Source organism: Nanorana parkeri, unplaced genomic scaffold (genome assembly GCF_000935625.1).
Source record: "Nanorana parkeri isolate BGI_ZX_2015 unplaced genomic scaffold, ASM93562v1 scaffold1215, whole genome shotgun sequence".
Lineage (NCBI taxonomy): Eukaryota > Metazoa > Chordata > Amphibia > Anura > Dicroglossidae > Nanorana > Nanorana parkeri.
Window position 1 is genome coordinate 428406 of NW_017307483.1, and position 19380 is coordinate 447785.

General features: G+C 48.8%; 1 protein-coding gene across 1 annotated transcript in view; it reads left to right on the forward strand.

Annotated features, from left to right (window-relative positions):
* The window catches only part of SORL1 (sortilin related receptor 1), a 66914-nt gene that overhangs the window by 6202 nt on the left and 41332 nt on the right, over window positions 1-19380 (forward strand). Inside the window, exons 5-17 of the mRNA XM_018568605.1 lie at window positions 213-280; window positions 879-1059; window positions 5135-5236; window positions 5339-5505; window positions 5797-5989; window positions 8095-8209; window positions 9870-9943; window positions 11877-11965; window positions 13614-13792; window positions 14609-14795; window positions 15884-16012; window positions 17676-17761; window positions 19010-19182. Coding sequence (XP_018424107.1) covers window positions 213-280; window positions 879-1059; window positions 5135-5236; window positions 5339-5505; window positions 5797-5989; window positions 8095-8209; window positions 9870-9943; window positions 11877-11965; window positions 13614-13792; window positions 14609-14795; window positions 15884-16012; window positions 17676-17761; window positions 19010-19182 — 1743 coding nt within the window. The remainder of the gene's footprint in view (window positions 1-212; window positions 281-878; window positions 1060-5134; window positions 5237-5338; window positions 5506-5796; window positions 5990-8094; window positions 8210-9869; window positions 9944-11876; window positions 11966-13613; window positions 13793-14608; window positions 14796-15883; window positions 16013-17675; window positions 17762-19009; window positions 19183-19380) is intronic.

Here is a 19380-nt window from a genome sequence, read left to right on the forward strand (position 1 = left end):
TTCTAGGTCAGGGATAGGCAAGTTCCAGCCCTCCAGCTGTGATACAACTACAACTCTCATGACTCTAACAGCCACAGGCATGACACACAATATGCATGATGGGATTTGTGGTTTCACCACAGCCGGAGGGCCGCAGTTTGCCCCAAACCCCCCCCCCCTCCTACGTGCTGTACACAGAACCTCACCTTGCCTCATCTCTCTTCCTTTCACAGCTGTGGAAGTCGGAGGATTTCGGTCAGACGTGGATAATGATCCAGGAACACGTGAAGTCTTTTTACTGGTAGGTGGGATGAGCATGCCAAACATGATGACGTCTTCCTCTGTGCAAACCGGTACTTGGCTCCCCCCCCCTCCATAGACTCCCACACATAAAGCAGGCAAACCAAAAAACAAACTGGATTTTTATATATTTATTATATGAAACAAATGAACTAGCATAGATCTGTTTTTATATTAGCTTCCTGCAATCTTCTGTGCAGCAGATGGGAGAGGGCGGCGCGGCATTCAGGGCCAATCAGGACTCTTGTTGCTTTGCACAGGGCTGACCGTCGAACACTGTGAACTTGCTTGCAGTGAAGGAGATTGTTGAAATGACCTTATTAATGTGCTCCTCCAATCAGAGAGGGGAGGGGGCAGGGACACAGTAATCCTTTTGTAGTCAATCCACCAATGGTTGCCTACGATTGCTGTGATGTCAGGGGGCGGATGCAGGAGGCGGGTGTATTTTGTTGAACCTGTTCGATATGCTTGCAGCTATTAGGGTAATGCAGGATTGGGGTGGTCTGGGGGTGAAGGGGTTAATGACTTTATAATGCAGAGCCTGCTCCCTTATTGATCATTTTCTGATACATTGATCTGTATTTTGTTTTTCCGATCAGGGGTCTCGCTCCTCTTGACAAGCCGAACACGGTTTACGTTGAACGCCACGAGCCTCGCGGCACCTCCATCGTCCTGCGCAGCACCGACTACTTCCAGTCTCGGGACAACTCGGAGATCATAATCGAGAACGTGGACGGTTTTCAGCTCCGGGAGAGTTACATGTTCGCCACGAAGACGGTGGTGAGTGGTACGGGTGCCATGAGGGGCGGGGTTTTCTAGGCAGACTGTATTTAAATGCAGATCCTTGTTAACGCCCACATGTCATGCCGAGCCTCCATGGTTAAAAGAACTGAAATCCAATGAATGAAAGGGGCGGGGCCAGGGACTTGCTGCAGCTTCTAATGCACATTGTGAGGAGCTCCCAGTGTGCAGTGATATCAGAGGATGAGGAGAGGAGGCGGTACAACTGTGCAAGACTGAGGGCCCAGTCATACCATATAGAGTGCGTTCCAGAGCGTTCGGCCTCTGGAACGCAACTCCGCCGCCTCACTTTGTTTTGGGGCTGGACTGGGCGTGGCTGTGCATTGAAGTCAATGGCGCCGCAGCCACGCCCCCGCCGGATGTACATGTACTAGCGTGACCCGCTTTTAGGTGCCGGCGATCACATTACGTGTGGGGGGGGGCGAGGCTGCGGTGCGGTTGTGCTCCAGTGTGTTCCAGAGGCCGAACGCTCTGGAACACACTCCTTATGGTGTGACTGGGCCCTGAAGGGAAGGACGGAGTTCAAAGAGAAGAACGAAGGGAAGGACGGAGATCAGATAGAAGGCTGAAGGGAAGGACGGTGGTCAGAGAGAAGACTGAAGGGAGGACGGAGGGCAGGGAGAAGACTGAAGGGAGGTCAGAGAGAAGACTGAAGGGAAGGACGGAGGTCCGATAGAAGACTGAAGGGGAGGTCGGAGGTCAGATAGACTGGAGGGAAGGACGGAGGTCAGGGAGAAGACTGAAGGGAGGTCAGAGAGAAGACTGAAGGGAAGGACGGAGGTCCGATAGAAGGCTGAAGGGAAGGACGGAGGTGAGATAGAAGACTGAAGGGAAGGACGGAGGTGAGATAGAAGACTGAAGGGGAGGACAGAGGTCAGGTAGAAGGCTGAAGGGAAGGACGGAGGTCAGCTTACAACATATTATTTAGCTTTTTCCTGTTTTGTGTGCGGCTGTATTTTAAATTGGGTTTTGGATGAGATGAGTAAAGCGAAAAGTATACCGCTTCCTTTTTCACATTGTTGATTTTATTTGTACTTGTCTCCCCATGAACCCACATCCTCTTCCTCCTCAGACTAATTCGGCATGCACAGCAATCAGACCGTGAAATCAGAACTGAGATGGCGTGTAGCTCTGTAACCCCGGAGCGCTGGTTCACACCGGATGCCGTTCAGTTTGGCAGCTGTATCAAAATTGTGTCGCAATGCTTTCCTATGGGATTTCTGGTGCTCCGTCCACACCAGTGCAGTCAGAAAAGATACTACTTGTCTCATTATAGCTGCACCTGATTGAAACAGAACGCATCAAAAATGCATGCAATTGCACTAACTGCACCTGAAAGCCCATTTTAAGCTTAAAAAAAAGCGTCAAATTCGTGACAAAACGCATTGCGCTGCGCAGATGCACTCAGTTCTGGTGTGAACTAGACCTAAAGCACAATTCCAGACTCCTGGGGGTTTTAAAAGGAGCTCTGGCTGCAGTACTCAGGGTTAGTCTGGAGCTATTCCCTCTGTACTACCTCTTCTTCGCCACAAGATGTCCTTAGTCTTTTGGGTTTAATGACGCCCATTGCCTAGGGAAGAATGTAGCGTGTCATGGCCCCTCCCCCTGAGGCCCAGTGTGATAATATTGACAAGCCACTTTAGCACAACTTAGGGCATTCGTGCAGCTCAAAGAATAATTATACACTGATTGGTCGTAACATTGTAAAATGGGCAAGTGTGAGGATTTGAAGGACTTTGATAAGGGCCAAATTGTGATTAGTGACGGGCTCGGGAGTGTTCGCAGCTCCACGTGCCGAGCCCGCCAGGAAGCTGTCAGCGCACAGGGCCAATCACAGGCACTGAGCCATTTACCGATCTCTGCAGCTGCGGACCGGGAACATGTCTCAGTGCCTGTGATTGGCACTGTCAGCTTCATGGCGGTCTCGGCACGTGGAGCTGCGAACACGCCCGAGCACATCACTAATTGTGATGACTGGATGACTGGGTCAGAGCAACTCCAAAACGGCAGCTCTTGTGGGATGTTCCCGGTCTGCAGTGGTCAGGACCCACCAAAAGTGCCCCAAGGAAGGTGAACTGGTGACAGGGTCATGGGTGGCCAAGGCTCAGTGATGGGAAGAAGTTTGGCCCGTGTAGTCCGATCCAATAGAAGAGATACTGGAGATCAGATTGCTGATAAAGTGAATGTTGGTTCTGATAGAAAGATGTCTGAACACGCAGAGCATCGCAGGTTGTTGTGTATGGGGCTGTGCATCTGCAGACGGGTCAGGGTGCCCATGCTTAGGCACCTCCAAAAGTGCCTAAAATTGTCACATGAGCGTCAGAACTGGACCACAAGGCTGATGAGTCGTGTATGGCCGGGTGTGTGTCACTTACTTGGGGAAGAGATGGTACCAGGATGCATTATGGGAAGAAGACAAGCCGGCGGGGGCAGTGTGATGCTTTGGGCAATGTTCTGCCGGGAAACCTCGGGTCCTGCCATTCATGTGATGGTACCTGGACTGGTACCACCGACCTAAACATTGTTACTGACCAAGTCCCCCCCTTCATGGACACGGTATTCCCCGATGGCAGTGGCCTCTTCCAGCAGGATAATGAGCCCTGCCACACTGCAAAAAGAATGGTTTGAGGAACACAAAAACGAGTTTGAGGTAATGACTTGGACACCAAATTCTCCAGATCTCAGTCCAATCGATCATCTGTGGGATGTGCTGAAAAAAAAGTCCGATCCATGGAGGTCCCACCTCACAACTTACAGGACTTAAAGTATCTGCTACTGATGGCTTGGTGCCAGATACCACAGCACACCTTCAGAGGTTTATGGGAGTCCATGCCTGGACGGGTCAGGAGAAGGGGGACCTACTCAATATTAGGGGCGTGTTCACAACGTTATGGCTGATCGGTGTACAATGATAGAGTTCTCCTTTAACAGGGTCTGAAGCCATCGTTGTGATCCCGTCCTCCCTACAGAATCATTTCTCTGACAGGTTTAGGAGTTTTTAGACTTGATTGGCTGGCTGGGTTGTGAGGATCAGGCAGAACCTGCACCCGTCAGCAATGGCAGCTCCCACATTGCCCCCCTCACTGGTTCCCTTCAGGTTCCAGTCCTGCGATTATCTTTTTAATGTAATGTTGTTATACAAAGTCCGTTGTGTATTCAGAGTCCATATGCTACATGTCTATCCACAAAGCAGCCACCATCTGTTCATATCTCTGGCCGTGGTGAGGGATTATGGGTAATTAAACAAAGGCGAGCTTCTTTCTGTTCAGGTTTTTATTGTATTGTAGATTAAAAGTGTCCGGGCAGAATAGAAACAAAAAATGCTCCGCAATACATGAACATGCCCCTCCCCCTTCCCCTCCTCTCCCCCTCCCCCCCATGTTTTATGCCTTTAAAAATGCTGCAGGTACAGAAAATTACCTGTCTGCCTGCCAGAAATCCAGTGAGCACCTAACTTCCTGTAGTAAGCTGACAACTGCCCTGTGTTGTCAGCCCTGTGTACAAAGAGTCCCACCGCACCCCAGTGACATCAGCTGGAATAAAAACTTTATTGTTCCAGGCAAGGGATACAGAAGGTCCGGACAGACCACAGTGACACGTTTCACCCAAAAAGGCTTGCTCGTTACTCTGACTAAACACTTTGGGAGAAACGCGTCAGAGTGGGGAAGGGGCAGGGCGGACCTTCTGTATCCATCGTCTGGAACAATAAAAGTTTATTTCAGCTGAGGTTATTAGTGTGTCCGAACTCTTTGTACGCATAAAGAGCGGGGGCGAGCGCCATTTGGGCGGCACGCATACCCACCACACAGTACTAAGGAGTGGTGTTTATTCCTCTATATGCCTTGTGAGTGTTTTCAGCCCTGCACAGTTCTCCTCTGCTGGACTACAGAACACCCCCTGCTCATCTTCATAGCACAAGGGATAGGTGTTCTGTAGTCAGGCAAGGGAGAACTGGGCAGCGCTGACAAAGCAGAGGCACCGTGTTGTCAGCCTACAATACCTGGGTACATGTCCTGTAGCTGTATATCTAACAATGTGCGTTCCGTTCTTCCAGCATCTGTTGGGCAGTAAGGACCCCTTCTCGGCGCAGTTATGGGTTTCGTATAACCGCAAGCCAATGAGATCAGCCCAGTTCATCACCCGCCACCCAATCACTGTAAGTATTGCTGGGTTGTGTCATGTGATCGCAGGCTGCAGTCAATAATGTTCAGTGCCGGCGGTCAATTTATCTTCATCAACGGCGGACTTTTTGTGGCAGGAATATTACATTACGGATGCCTCGGAGGATCAGGTGTTTGTATGCGTCACGCACAGCAACAACATAACCAACCTGTACATATCGGAGGTGGAGGGCCTGCGCTTTTCTCTCTCGCTGGAGAATGTGATCTACGTCAATCCGGGATCGGGGAAGGACACTCTGGTCAGGTACTTAACACGTTATTATTTCATATATCTTTCTGTGTGCGCAGCAAGTGGACACGGGAGCGAATGGTTTGTCAGCCGGAGACATAAGAGGCTTGTTTAGAAACAAACGCACTTCATGTGATCGCAGTGTCATGTTGATCACATGATCTGGAATCGTGCCGATTGGTTTCTGATGTTTTGACCGTAGCTCTCCTAGATGAACGTTTCCTCAGGACGAGGACCCGTGCCTGGAGACTGTAGGCCGCAGATTGCAGGCAGGAAGCGTTTGACTCCTTTTCATACTGGTTTCAGGTATCTGGAGAACGAGCCGTTTGCCGACGTCCATCGCGTGAAGGGCGTTAAGGGCGTATACATCGCCAACGTGTTAAACAAACCGCCCTCCAAAGAGAACGTGGCCACCGTCATCACCTTCGACAAAGGCGGGACCTGGGAATTTATTTTGGCTCCGGGATACACCAGTTACACGGACACCACCCACTGCCCGGTGAGTTCCTGCCCGGTGCTGCTGTCAGCGTGCCATCTTATGCTGGTATCAAACTTGGGGAAGGTGGGGGGGGTGTTATCAAAACTGGAGCAGACGAAATCTGGACAAGCTATCCATGGCAACCAATCGGCTTCTATCTCTCATTTTAAAATTTTGACTGAAGAGAGAATCTGATTGGTTGCCCTGGGCAACTGCTACAGATTTTGTTTGCTCCAGTTTTTATACATTCCCCTCCATGTCTCTATGGAGCTGGCTTTGTGCACCGGGGACAGTCATGGTGGAACAGAAAAGGGTCCTCACCAAACTGTTACCGCACACAACTGTCTACGATGTCTTTTTAGGATGTAGAATTAACAGAACCTTCACCAGAGACACTAAGCCCTCGTTCACACCTGAACGTTTTGTAGCGCGTTCTACGCTCGGCGAACGCTCTACAAAACGCTCAAAAAAATAAATCCCATTGTATTCAATGGTCTCGTTCCCACCTTGGCGTATTTCCGCCCGTCCCTAACGCGCTAAAAAACGGCCCACGCCTGAAAAGGTACAGGTACTACTTTGGGCCGTTTTGTTGCGTTTCCATTGGGATACAGCCAAGTAGCCTTCGGAAATGTGCGACGGTCGCGCAACTTTTTTACCGCAAATCGCGGTAAAAAAACGCGCGACAGACGCGCATATGCAATACGCCTAGGTGTGAACGAGACCTTAAAGTTTGTCATTTAAAAGAGTGTTCACATACTTTCGACCATATTGTGTTGGTTACAAGATTTTGGGGTGTCTGTGGGAATTTGTGCCCACTTGTGATGTTAGGTACTGATGTTGGATGAGAAGACCCGGCTTACCATTGGTGTTCCAAATTCATCCCAAAGGTGTTCAGTAGGGCCGAGGTCAGGGTTCATTGCACGACCCTCCAGTTCCTCCACGCCTGACCCATTATACCACGTTGAATGTGGAGACCTAGCTTCCAATCTGGTTCCAATTCACCCCAAAGTTGTTCACAAGGCTTGAAGAGCACAATGGTCTACAATGTCTTTGTATGATGGTAGAAATAACAGAACCTTCACTGGAAACACCTGAACTCTATCATTTGGAGGGGGCTCCATATCGATTTGGCTATGAGGTGCAGATATCAAATAGAGCGATAGATAGTGTTGTGCCCATTGAGTCAAAAAGATATTTGTGAGATCAGGTCCTGATGTTGAATGAGAAGACCAATGACACACTCCAATTCATTCCAAAGGTGTTCAGTAGGGTTGAGGTCGTGGCTCTGTGCAGGACACTCCAGTTCCTCCACACCAAGCTGGTCACACCATGTCTCTATGGAGCTGGCTTTATACACAGGGGACAGTCATGGTGGAACAGCAAAGGGTCTTCACCAAACTGTGACCACAAGGCTGGAAGAGCACAATTGTCTGCGATGTATTTTGTAATCTCTAGTACTGAACTTTTCGCTGAACATCATTTGGCGGGGTGTCCGCATACATTTGGCCATATAGTGTACGAATCTGCAACAAAATTTGCTCAAGATCCTTGCACCGGATATTGATCACCTAGAGCAGGGGTAGCCAAACTCCGGCCCTCCAGCTGTGGTGCAACTACAAATCCCATGAGGCATTGCAAGATTCTCACAGCCACAGACATGACTCCCGGAGAGAGATGCATCATGGGATTTGTAGTTTCACCACAGCTGGAGGGCCAGAGTTTGGCTACCCCTGACCTAGAGGGATGATTGTATGGTCAACAAGTTGCACTTTATACACCGTTAAGTCTATTTCCTGTAGTCTGTCGTCACCTTGCAGTGTATTAGTTTGCTGATGATACACACATTGGTGACGGTGATACAGACGGGGCAGAGAAGATACAATTTTGGCATCTGTGGCATAGCTGATCATCTCTGGCTCCTCGTGCAGAATATTGGAACTGTGCCCCAAATACGTCTTTATCACCCCATTTATGATTATGAAGAGGAAATGTAAACCGCCTTTGGTCAGATAACAGCTTTATCTTCAGACATTAGAGGGAAATAAATGGACATTCTGTATCAATCACATGTCCAGTATACTCTCATTTTTATGGCTCACAGTCTCCTATGTATTCTGTATTCGCAGAGCCCGAAGGACTGTCATCTGCACTTGGCACAGCCTCGCAGTCAGGTGGCCTCCCAGGGTCGCGTCATGCCCATTGTCTCTAAGGATTCGGCCCCGGGGATAATCGCAGCGACTGGTATGTGTCTGGGCGCGGTTCTCTGGCCAAAAGCCAATGAGAATAGTGCAAAGTGAAAGCAGTGTGATTGTTTATGAAACGAGCTTACGGTCAGAACCTTTCCAGCTTTCATACGGCGAGGAATTCTATTGGAAACCTGCAACGTCGGTTATTTCTTAAGTCCGCTTTGGTTGTGCCATGTTCAGCAGACGGGCACCTTGAATGCTTTTCATAAACGAGATATACAGAACAAATCCTTCAACACACTCTACAAGGGATAGAAAACTAACAGTATGTCATTGCAGCAGATCAACCCTCCACCCATACAAATAAAGTCCATTGTACGTCAGTCAACGCTTGCTAAGAGCAGTCACTGGAATACATTTGAATGCCCCTGTTACTAAAGGTGCCCACACACCTTGCGATAATCGCACGATAATTGTGGGAAATCCCGCAATCGTACCATTATCGCACGGTGTGTGGTAGGCGTGCGACCGTTTCTACTGTACAGTCGCACGACTTTTATCTTAGGAACATGTTAGAAAACCCGCCGAGAATCGTACGATTGTCGGTGGGTGTGTAGCATGTTCCTAAGATAAATGCCGCACGTGCGGTGTTCAGCATTGCGGTCATCGGAAGCCCGCCCCTAGGTGGGGAGGGCTTGTTATTATCGCAAGTACGATCTGCCTGTCCCAGATGGACAGAACGTACGTTTTTTTTAAATTACCTTACAACCATCGCAAGACAAACATCTTGCGATGGTTGTAAGGTCTGTGGCCAGCATAAGACATGGTTACTTCTGACCTGTTTCAAAAGGGAAGCTTTGGGCATATAGGGCAGGGGTTGGCAACTCCGGCCCTCCAGCTTTGCTTTAACTACAAATCCCAACATGCCTATTGGAGTTATGCATATGGCTGTCAGTCTTGAAATGCCTCATGGGACACCACACCACAGCTGGAGGGCTGGAGTTGCCCACCCCTGATACAGAGCATTCTTTCTCACGTATTGCTGGGTTAGTCAGAGGGGGGAATACATGAAAAGGAATGTTTTATATGTTCGGAGCATACCTTGGCAAAGATAGATGTTCTATCGAAACACAAGTGACACCGGGGTTTAGTGTGACGTCACCAGCAGAGCCGCTTGTGACTTTTCTGCAGCGGTACCACACACCTGTCGCTGCACCACCAAGCCGGGGGCCCAGACGGGTGAAGGTGCTTCTTTCTCTGGAATAATACCTTTTCAGAGCACCATCCCCTATCTTAAAGCCCATCTCCAGGCAAGCAAACAACATATCCTTGTAGTGGGGTTACCTCCGCACTGAAAGGGTTAAGTGCTCAATTATGTCTAAGGGACTGGAGTTAAGCAGATTTACTTGCCTGTTCCCTGCTCCTGCCGGCTTCCTCAGGGCTGCTATGCCGGTCCCCGCAGCCTCTTCTCTCCTGGGCTCCGGCAGTCTTGGGATTGCTGACGTCATCACGCGTAATGCAGTTTACATAGCCCTGCATTAGAGGGGAGGATGCCAAGGGACATTTTCTTTTTTTTAACCTCCATTTTCAGCAGTTGGAACATGCAAGTAAGACTTGGGATGAAATACTGTAATTAAAATCACAATCTGAGGTCTAACAGTTACTTCATCCCATCGAAGCTGCACAGTCGCCGTAAACGTTGTTTCTCTCTCCAGGTTCGGTTGGGAGGGACACGATCAGTAAAATCAATCTGTATGTTTCAAGCAGTGCCGGTGTTCGATGGAGAGAGGTAATTCTGTGTTTTTATCCTGCTCATAGTCATGCAAAACAACATATTGTAGAATAAGTGCACCTTTAATATGCATGATCATCTTTAAATATAAACTCCGGGCACAAAGACTTTCATTTAAAGATATTATTCAATGGCTAGAAAGGATATAAAGCCACTTTATGTGCAGCAAATGCCTTTTTCAGATCCAGATATTATCTTGTAAATGTAAATTGTTTTGAATGGGGACAAGCAGTGAGCTCTAGGGATTAGAATGGAATATCAGGATGTCTGCCTGCCAGGAGTTCTTTTCTGATTTTAAATGCACGTTTCCCAGCCAGCATTAAGGAATCATGAAAGTAGAAATGTTATGGACAGTATCCACAGAAAGGAGGACAGGTTGCTGGAGCATACCTGAGACTACACGGAGACACAGATATTATGGAGGCACACAAGGTGCTGTAAGAGTCCCTGGATGACACGGGACATCAGGTACACTGGAATGACAGGGGTCCCAGGTTAACATGGGATGTTCTGGAGTCACAGTGGTCCCAGGATGACATGGGATGTTCTGAAGACTCGGGATGACCTGGAGTCCCGGGATTACCTGGGCTGATCTGGAGTCACAGGGTCCCAGGATGACACGGGATGTTCTGAAGTCACAGGAATCCCAGGATGACAAAGGATGTTCTGGAGTCACAGGGGTTCCAGGATGACAACAGAAGTTTTGAAGTCACAGGAGTTCCTTCATGACCCAGGGATGCAATGTGCACTGGAGTCATAGAAGTCCTAGGATGACACAGGATATTCTGGAGTCACAGGGGTCCAAGGAGGACACGGGTTATTCTGAAGTTGCAGGGGTCCCAGAAGGACACATGATGTTCTGGAGTCACAGGGGTCCCAGGATGACATGGAATGTTCTGGTGTCATGGTGGTCCCAGGATGACCCAGGGATGCAATGTGCACTGGAGTCACAGGGGTCCCGGGATGACACAGGATATTCTGGAGTCATAGGAGTCCTGGGATGACACAGGATATTCTGGAGGCATAGGAGTCCCGGGATGACACAGGATATTCTGGAGGTATAGGAGTCCCGGGATGACACAGGATGTTCTGGAGGCATAGGAGTCCCGGGATGACACAGGATGTTCTGGAGGCATAGGAGTCCCGGGATGGGACAGGTTGGAAGCTAGCACAGAGCAGGCACTAGGATACACAGGAGTACTGTAGCAGGAGAGGGCAAGGCAGACGCGTAGTGATGTAAAACAATGCACAAATCATAAATAAGGGGAACTTTGTTATCAAATTAAAACAATGAAATATAGCTCGTGATTCTCTTCTCACGATTATGTTTCTCCGTACACCTCCGTCACTGAATGATTGAAGCGGATACTCAGGGAGGTGTTTGGAGAAACAATTCCAAGAAGATAACCAGAGGCATTGTTTTGATTTGATAACAAAGTTCCCTTTATTTATGGTGTTTGCTTTGTTTCACAAACCTAAGGATATTATTTGCATATTTTGTTTCATGTGTGTCACAGTTTGGTTTCCTGTGTGTTTTACACCGGATGATTAAAAGAGTACACAATGTAGAGATGAGAAACGCTGACCCGTAGCGGACGGGTTCACCAGTAAGATTGGATATTGGGAAAGTCTGTGTGTTAGGAGCGGAAGAACTTCCTTTTTTTTTTCTTCCTCCAGACATTTTCATAGCAGAAGCCATGCATTGTGAAATGTGAGAAGCTCTCATTGATGTAACCGCAGATTTAATCGTAATACCAAATGTTGGAAGCCGCCGTTGTGCCTGCGGTCTGACTTGTCCAATGGATATTAGGCAGCAGAAGCCATCAGTTGGGTTCATGGCTGTCTCTTGATTTGCTGTCTTGCCTCGAACTGAGCTAGCAGAATTTTTAATAATATAATTTTTGTGACCTAACAAAGGCTTTCTCTGCAGTCTCTTCTAGGAGCGCACTATTGCACTTGGGGCGACCATGGCGGCATTCTCATGGCGATTGCTCAAGGTGTCGAGACCAACCAATTGAAGTAGGTGATTGTTTACATACGCATCACTTCTGACATCCCTACAGTATTTTGTGTTGTCTAAATAGGGCATAGGATCAAAACCTATCTTTGTCTCTAGCTTCTTAGGTGTCAGTATTGGGATTTGAACACTGAACCTCTTGCTTTGCCCCACTGGTGTAGCGGTTAGTACCTCTGCCTTTGCGGAGGGGTCCCCGGTTCAAATCCCGAATACTATCTGTATGGAGTCTGCATGTTGCCTCTGTGCTTGTGTGGGTTTCTGCCGGGTACTCTGGTTTCCTCCCACACTCCAAAGACATGCTGGGAGGCTAAATGGCCCTAATATGTGTATGTATGTGAGATTGGGTACCTTAGATTGTAAGCTCCTTTAGAGTAGGGGCTGATGTGAATGGGCCCTATGTAAAGAACTGCGTAATTGTTGTTGCTATATAAATACCTGTAATAATAAAGTAACTGCCCCCCCTCCCTTCCTGTTAGTGTGACCTTACTGGCACTGAGGTTGTGTCATTGTGCGGGGTAGTTGGCACAGCTCAGACTTTAAAGGAGAACTATGAGGTGAGGGGTTTTCACTCTTCCTCATAGTTCTAGCCGACCTGTGACAATGAGACTGTCACAGGTCGGCTCAGTAGATCGGGAGGTGAGGGAACATACCGGCGTTCGCTAACCTCTCGATCCTGTCACGGCTCTCTGCCATGACTGGGGAGGGGTTGGATTCCCCCCTCCCCGCTCCGATCCTCCAGCGCTGACTGGCGGAACGGACGGGGGCGGGGGCAGGTACATCGGGCTCTGCTTCTAGATAGGCAGAGCCAGCTGTCACTCATGCAGCTGGATGGGTCCAGACATAATTGTCTGGACCCCCCTCCCCGCTCTGATCCACCAACGCTGACTGGCGGAACGGACGGGGGCGGGGGCAGGTACATCGGGCTCTGCTTCTAGATAGGCAGAGCCAGCTGTCACTCATGCAGCTGGGCGGATCCAGACATCGATGTCGGGATCCGCTCCGCCGTCTCAGTATACCGCCAGCTGTAGCTCGCGGTATACTGAGCCTAGGGTGACGGGAGGACGCTAGTTTGTGTCCTCCTGTTACCCTTAGGAGAACTATGGGGAAAAGCCCTGACCCCATAGTTCTCCTTTAAGTCAGGGGAACTAAGGCCCTGACCCCATAGTTCTCCTTTAAGTCAGGGGAACTAAGGCCCCAACCAAGTGACTGTGCTGTCACTGACACACTAAGCATAAGGAGCCAAAAAGCATGACTCCTTATTATGTGATCACCATGATAACAAATCATAGTGATCACATAGAGACTTGAGGTTTTGCAGTCTGCAGATAGGGCATAACAAAATCATTAGCCATGTGCACCAATTAAATGTATGCAAATGAGTCTAGTGTTATTGTGTGATATCACCCTTCCATAATGCACTTAGGACGCACGACCTGTCCCCCGCCCTCAATGCCTGGCCACATTTCAGACAAGCTACATATAAGCCGTAAGCAAAGGGCTAAAATAAACAGCAGCGTCCATTGTAACATGTTTCTGAAGTTGGGAGCGGTTTGTTTTGTGATATTGTGCTGCCCCCTGGAGCCAGTGACTGGACCCGCCATGTAATACCCTTCACCATACATCCTCGGTTGTCCTTTCTTCACTCTCCAGGTACAGCACAAACGAGGGAGAGACGTGGAAAACCTTCAACTTCTCAGACAGCACGCTCATCGTGTACGGCCTGCTGACCGAACCCGGGGAGAAAAGCACAGTGTTCACCATCTTCGGATCCTATGTCGGAGGGGGACACAGCTGGGTCATATTACAGGTCAACACAAGTGACGTCCTCGGTACGAACCTCTTATTGTGATGCCGTTATGTCCCAGGTCCGCTGGATTGTAATTACCGCACCTCCTCCATTAATGCTGCAATGAGATTAGCGATGATGTGCTCAGTCATATTATATATAGCAGCCAGTCGGGAATTGGCTTCCCTCAATGGAAAGCAGAACAGGGTTTGATGTGCTGCGTGCAGGTGGGTAATGCACCCCGCACTTTGCTCTGTGCTTTAGTAAAGGATAATTCAACACTTGCATGGAAAACCAAACTGATTTCTCAAAGCAGGAAAACGATGAGGGGGCCTGGGATAAGGTTTTGGCTGGAAAGGTAGAGCAACCGTTTAAGAAAGTCACCTAGTTGGGCTTCGCACTTTTACTGGCAAATCCGTTTTTTGGGAGACCGCTGGAACCTGTGCAGCACTTAGTTCCCCTGTCTGTTATTATATTATATACAGATTTAGAGGACAGAGCCCTAACCCTGCATATTCATTACATCACTGCCTATACATGCACTTTTCCCCATGTTTTGCCTCTTTAAAGGGTAAGTGAACTTTAAAACAAAGTGCAGGTATCAATTTTTGCCCCCTTCCCCCTGGCCTAATCCAATTCCCCCTCCAGGGATGCATACTTACCTCAGTCCAGTGGCCGTGGTTCTGTTGCTTGTTTACATGCAGTGGTGTGCTATCCTGGCCATGCCTCTGCTTTACATCCCCATGGACCTCTATAGGACCCTCTGCAATACTCTCCGGCCTCATTGAAGTCTATGGGGCGCTAATGCGCAGACTCGGCCAGGACGGTGACGTAATCTTTGGCATTGTTGTTGCTGCAGGCGTGCCGTGCACAGAAAATGACTATAAGTTGTGGTCGCCCTCTGACGAGCGAGGCAACGAGTGCTTATTGGGGAGAAAGACCGTTTTCAAGAGACGAACGCCCCACGCCACCTGCTTCAATGGAGAAGATTTCGATCGGCCAATTACTTCTTCCAACTGCTCCTGTACAAGGAAAGACTTTGAGTGGTAGGTGGCGTTTTCTTATTAATATCGTTGACCTTTGTGGGGTGTATTGCCTGCCTGCAGGGGGTTGGGTGCCAGCAAAGGTGCCCTCTCTGTATGGGCGAGTACTTCTCTAACTAGACCACGGCTTGATGTGTGTCTGCAAGAAGGTTGGAGATGCGAATATCTAGTGCTGTTGTTATTTATGGTTTCATTTGCTTTTCTTATTTTATTTTGCTTGTTTGTTTTTTTATAACAATTTACTGACCGGAGTGGAGTTTGCCCTTTGCCTTATTCCCCATATGGGTGTTGGGATGGGTGAACCCTAACAAGGTTTTAGTATAAAGCTACAGCTGTACATTAAAGGAGAACTATGAGGGGGGGTGAGGGGGAGTGCTTTTCACTCACCTCATAGTTCTAGCTGACCTGTGACAATGAGACTGTCACAGGTCGGCTCAGTAGATCGTGAGGTGAGCGAATACATGCCGGCGTTCGCTCACTTCTCGATCCTGTCACGGCTCTCTGCCGTGACAGGGGAGTGGCTGGATTCCCCCCTCCCCGCTCCGATCCGCCAGCGCTGACTGGCGGAACGGACGGGGGAGAGGGCGGGTACAGCTGCCTCTGCCTCTAGATAGGCAGAGCCAGCTGTCACTCACGCAGCTGGGCGGATCTCGACATCAATGTCGGGATCCGCTCCGGCTGCGGCGTCTCAGCATACAATGAGCTGTAGCTCGTGGTATACTGAGCTTAGGGTGACGGGTGGACGCTAGTTTGTGTCCTCCTGTTACCCTAAGGAGAACTATGGGGAAAAGCCCTGACCCCATAGTTCTCCTTTTAAGTATTAAAAATTTTTTTACTGACAATATAAGTACTTGAAATGTGTCTTTATATTAGCCTGCCATACAGGTTACAGGTGGGTGAGCAGTGTGGGCCAACCAGGCCGCTTTGCATTGCACAGAGCTGTGGGTTTGACACTGGGAGCTAGCTTGCAGGGGGAATCGGGCACAGATATGAGGTCATCAGTGATTTTTGTCAGACGTACACTTTTGTTTTTTTAAATTTCACATTCTTTTTCAATTTGACATCTAAACACAACTTGATTTCCTCTGCAGTGACTACGGCTTCAAGCTCAATCAAGACCTGAGACTGGAGGACTGTGTTCCCGACCCTGAATTTGCTGGGAAGCTGTACCCCATACCCTCGCCCTGCCCTGTGGGCACCTCGTACAAGAGGAGCAGAGGGTGAGTGCTGCAGTCCGGCCCTCCTGGCGTGTCTGAGCGGGTCATGGTCTCGCTCTGTTATATTCACTTGTAGTATCCCCTCCCCAGAGCAGTTAAAGGAGAACTATGGGGTCAGGGCTTTTCCCCAAAGTTCTCCTTAGGGTAACGTGAGGACACAAACTAGCGTTCTCCCGTCACCCAAAGCTCAGTATATAGGGAGCTACAGCTCGCGGTATACTAAGACGCTGCAGCCGGAAGCGGATCCCGACATCGATGTCTGGATCCGCCCAGCTGCATGAGTGACAGCTGGATCTGCCTATCTAGAGGCAGAGCCAGCTGTACCCGCCCCCTCCCCCGTCCGTACCGCCAGTCAGCGTTGGTGGATCAGAGCGGGGAGGGGGGAATCCAGCCGAGGGGGCAATCTACTGAGCCGACCTGTGACAGTCTCATTGTCACAGGTCGGCTAGAACTATGAGGTGACTGAGAAGCACTCACCTCATAGTTCTCCTTTAATGTTAAACCACCATGGCATAGGAAAACCACCATGGTATTGAGCCATGGCCATGATATTCAAGAATGAGAGGTGAACTGAAGTCTTAGAGTTGCTTCTGGTCCACTGCTTGACCTCACTATTACTGTGTCCGAGTTCCTGACTGTGTATAACAATATCGGAGCCCCACGGTAAGGAGGAATTTAAAAGACTCCGGGGCTTAGTCGTTACTGTTATGCTCACTCAGCTATTGGAAGACAGATCGTGAGGTGAGTCAGTTAGGGCAGCGACTTTTGCGACTTTTATTTATCATCCTTCATTTGCAAGATCATGGCTACATTGGCTGTGACTGCATTTATATAAATTATATCCTAAGTGTTGGCTGCTGGAGGCAGGGTGACCCCTCGGAAGAGCCGTACGCCATCAGAATAATAAAAATAAAAAAACACCCTAGGAATGCATAGCTAGATTCTTATTGGCTATTTCACTCTGCAATAGCCAATAGCAAACTAGCTATTGCACCCGCCCTCTGCTGCTGTCAATCAGTAGTGGGGACCCGATGGAGAACTTCAGGTCCCCCTCTGCTGATTGGCAGCAGCAGAGGGCGGTGCAATCGCTAGTTTGCTATTGGCTATTGCAAAGTGAAATAGCCAATAGGAATCTAGCTATGCATTCCTAGGGTGTTTTTTTTTTTTTTCCTGACTTACGGCGGCCTACGGCCCCCAATGTCAGACAAGAAAGGTTTACTCTGCTCGGGAGAAAGTGTTTCTCTCCCAGGCGGCCGGGAGCCGCTATCGAATAGCAAGAGACTCCCAGGCGACCCCTGGCAAATCGTCATTCGACCCCTGAAGGGGTCCCGACCCACAGGTTGAGAACCGCTGGTCTAGAAGGAGACGTACACTGGGACCAGCAGGATTCTGATAACATTGCTGTAGAAAGAGATTTAACATATACAACATTCAGGCAGCCATGTGTGCACTTTGTTCTCTGCATGTCATTGGTGGTTCTGATCTGCGATTAGCTGTAACCTCAGCACAGTACGTCCTGAGTTTAATACATTGATGAACATGTAAAGCAGTCACAGAGGTTACCAGTCATATCGCCTTTAGATTTGTATTCTTTGCATGCTGTCTATGACGTCACAGAGCTGATGCACCATTGCTGCAAGTTTTAACAGTTAGGTCCTCGATTTAGTTATCGCAGGATTTCCGGAGACACGTGTTCCGGGGGAGATGTGGAGACCCGACTGGACGGAGAAGACGTCCCGTGTCCTGTGGGAGGTAAATTGTCTAGATTGGCTAAAACATCACGCTGCTTTTGCTGAGCTTGGAGACCAACCTGTGGACTGCTTCAGCCTTTTGCATTCTAATTACCACGCAAAGCTCTGCAGGAGTAACTTCATCGTAGTACGAGAACAGCGGTTTCAAGCGATGCCTCCGGGCAAGTGCAAGAACCAGCATCTCCACACTGATGAGATCCTGTAGGCTGAAACAGTACTTATTATATTTATCTATAGGCCTTTGAGATGCATTAAACCCCACTGACGGCTCCCTCTCTTCCATGTGGCACAATGTGTTCTTTCACTGTCCACACCAAACTCCAATTATGTTGATAAAAATCCCCTCTGGATGAGCTGCATCCATAGTAAGGGGTATTAGTAAACTGAACTTTGCCCTTCATAAAACTGAATGCTACAGGAAATGGTGGAGTCTACTTTCATTGTTACCACCTGACCAGTCTGCATTGTAAATAGAAATTCTGCAACCCTGGCTATCCCTTAATGCATGCAGGAGAATCCCAGAAAACTGTACCAAAGATAAAACTTCTATAGCAGAGGATACCTGTTTTTTGACTTCAGGAACCATGCAGACTTCTGGGAAAAGCAGTGAGACAAATCACATGAGCAGGAAATTAGATTCACGGGGGACTTTTGTGCACAGCAATTGTACTGAGCTACCCAGTGTTTCAAGGCGGCAGCATTGGATATTTTGGAACTTTATAGAAATCCATATCTGGCAGCAGATTAAAATGGGAATGTAAATCTTAGTAAGAGAAAGTTATGAAATAGTTTGTGTAGCGCATATATCCCTGGTGCCTAACCCGCAGCCCGAAGGCCACATGCGGCCCTATGATGCTTGCCGTGTGGCCTTTTGTAACTACCCAGCAGTCGTGAAAGCATTCATTTGTAAAGAGGCCATGATGACAGCGAGCTCTGCCAGTCTCATGTATTATGTCCTAGTCTCTATAGTGTGCCTCCAGCTTCCAAGCATCCCTGTTGCATGTCTATGGTCTCTGATTGTCTCCTGTAGTATGTCTGAAGTCTCTTGACAGTCTTCTGACTTGTACCGAATATTAAATATTATTTGCAGTCCTTTGGAGCTGTCAGGGGCCACGGCTGAGGCCCCCTAAACCCTGTAAGTGTACAACGACTCTGTCTGTCTATCTTTCTATCCTTCCATCTTTCTACCATCACACACTCACTTTAGCAAAGCTAGATTTCTTGTAACTTCATTTTTCTCTTTTTAAAGAGGAGAATGAGTTCATCCTGTACGCCATGAGGAACGCCATATTCCGCCACGACCTCTCCTCTGGGGTCAGCGAGGAACTGCCGCTGAAGGGTCTACGGGGTGCGGTGGCTTTGGATTTTGACTACGACAGTAACTGCTTGTACTGGGCGGACGTCACGTTGGACATTATTCAGGTGAGAGCTCTGTGTGCATCACAGTAGCTATTAAAGGAGAACTATGAGGGGCGTGCTTTTCACTCACCTCATAGTTCTAGCCGACCTGTGACAATGAGACTGTCACAGGTCGGCTCAGTAGATCGGGAGGTGAGAGAACACATTCCGGCATTCGCTCACCTCTCGATCCTGTCACGGCTCTCTGCCGTGACAGGGGAG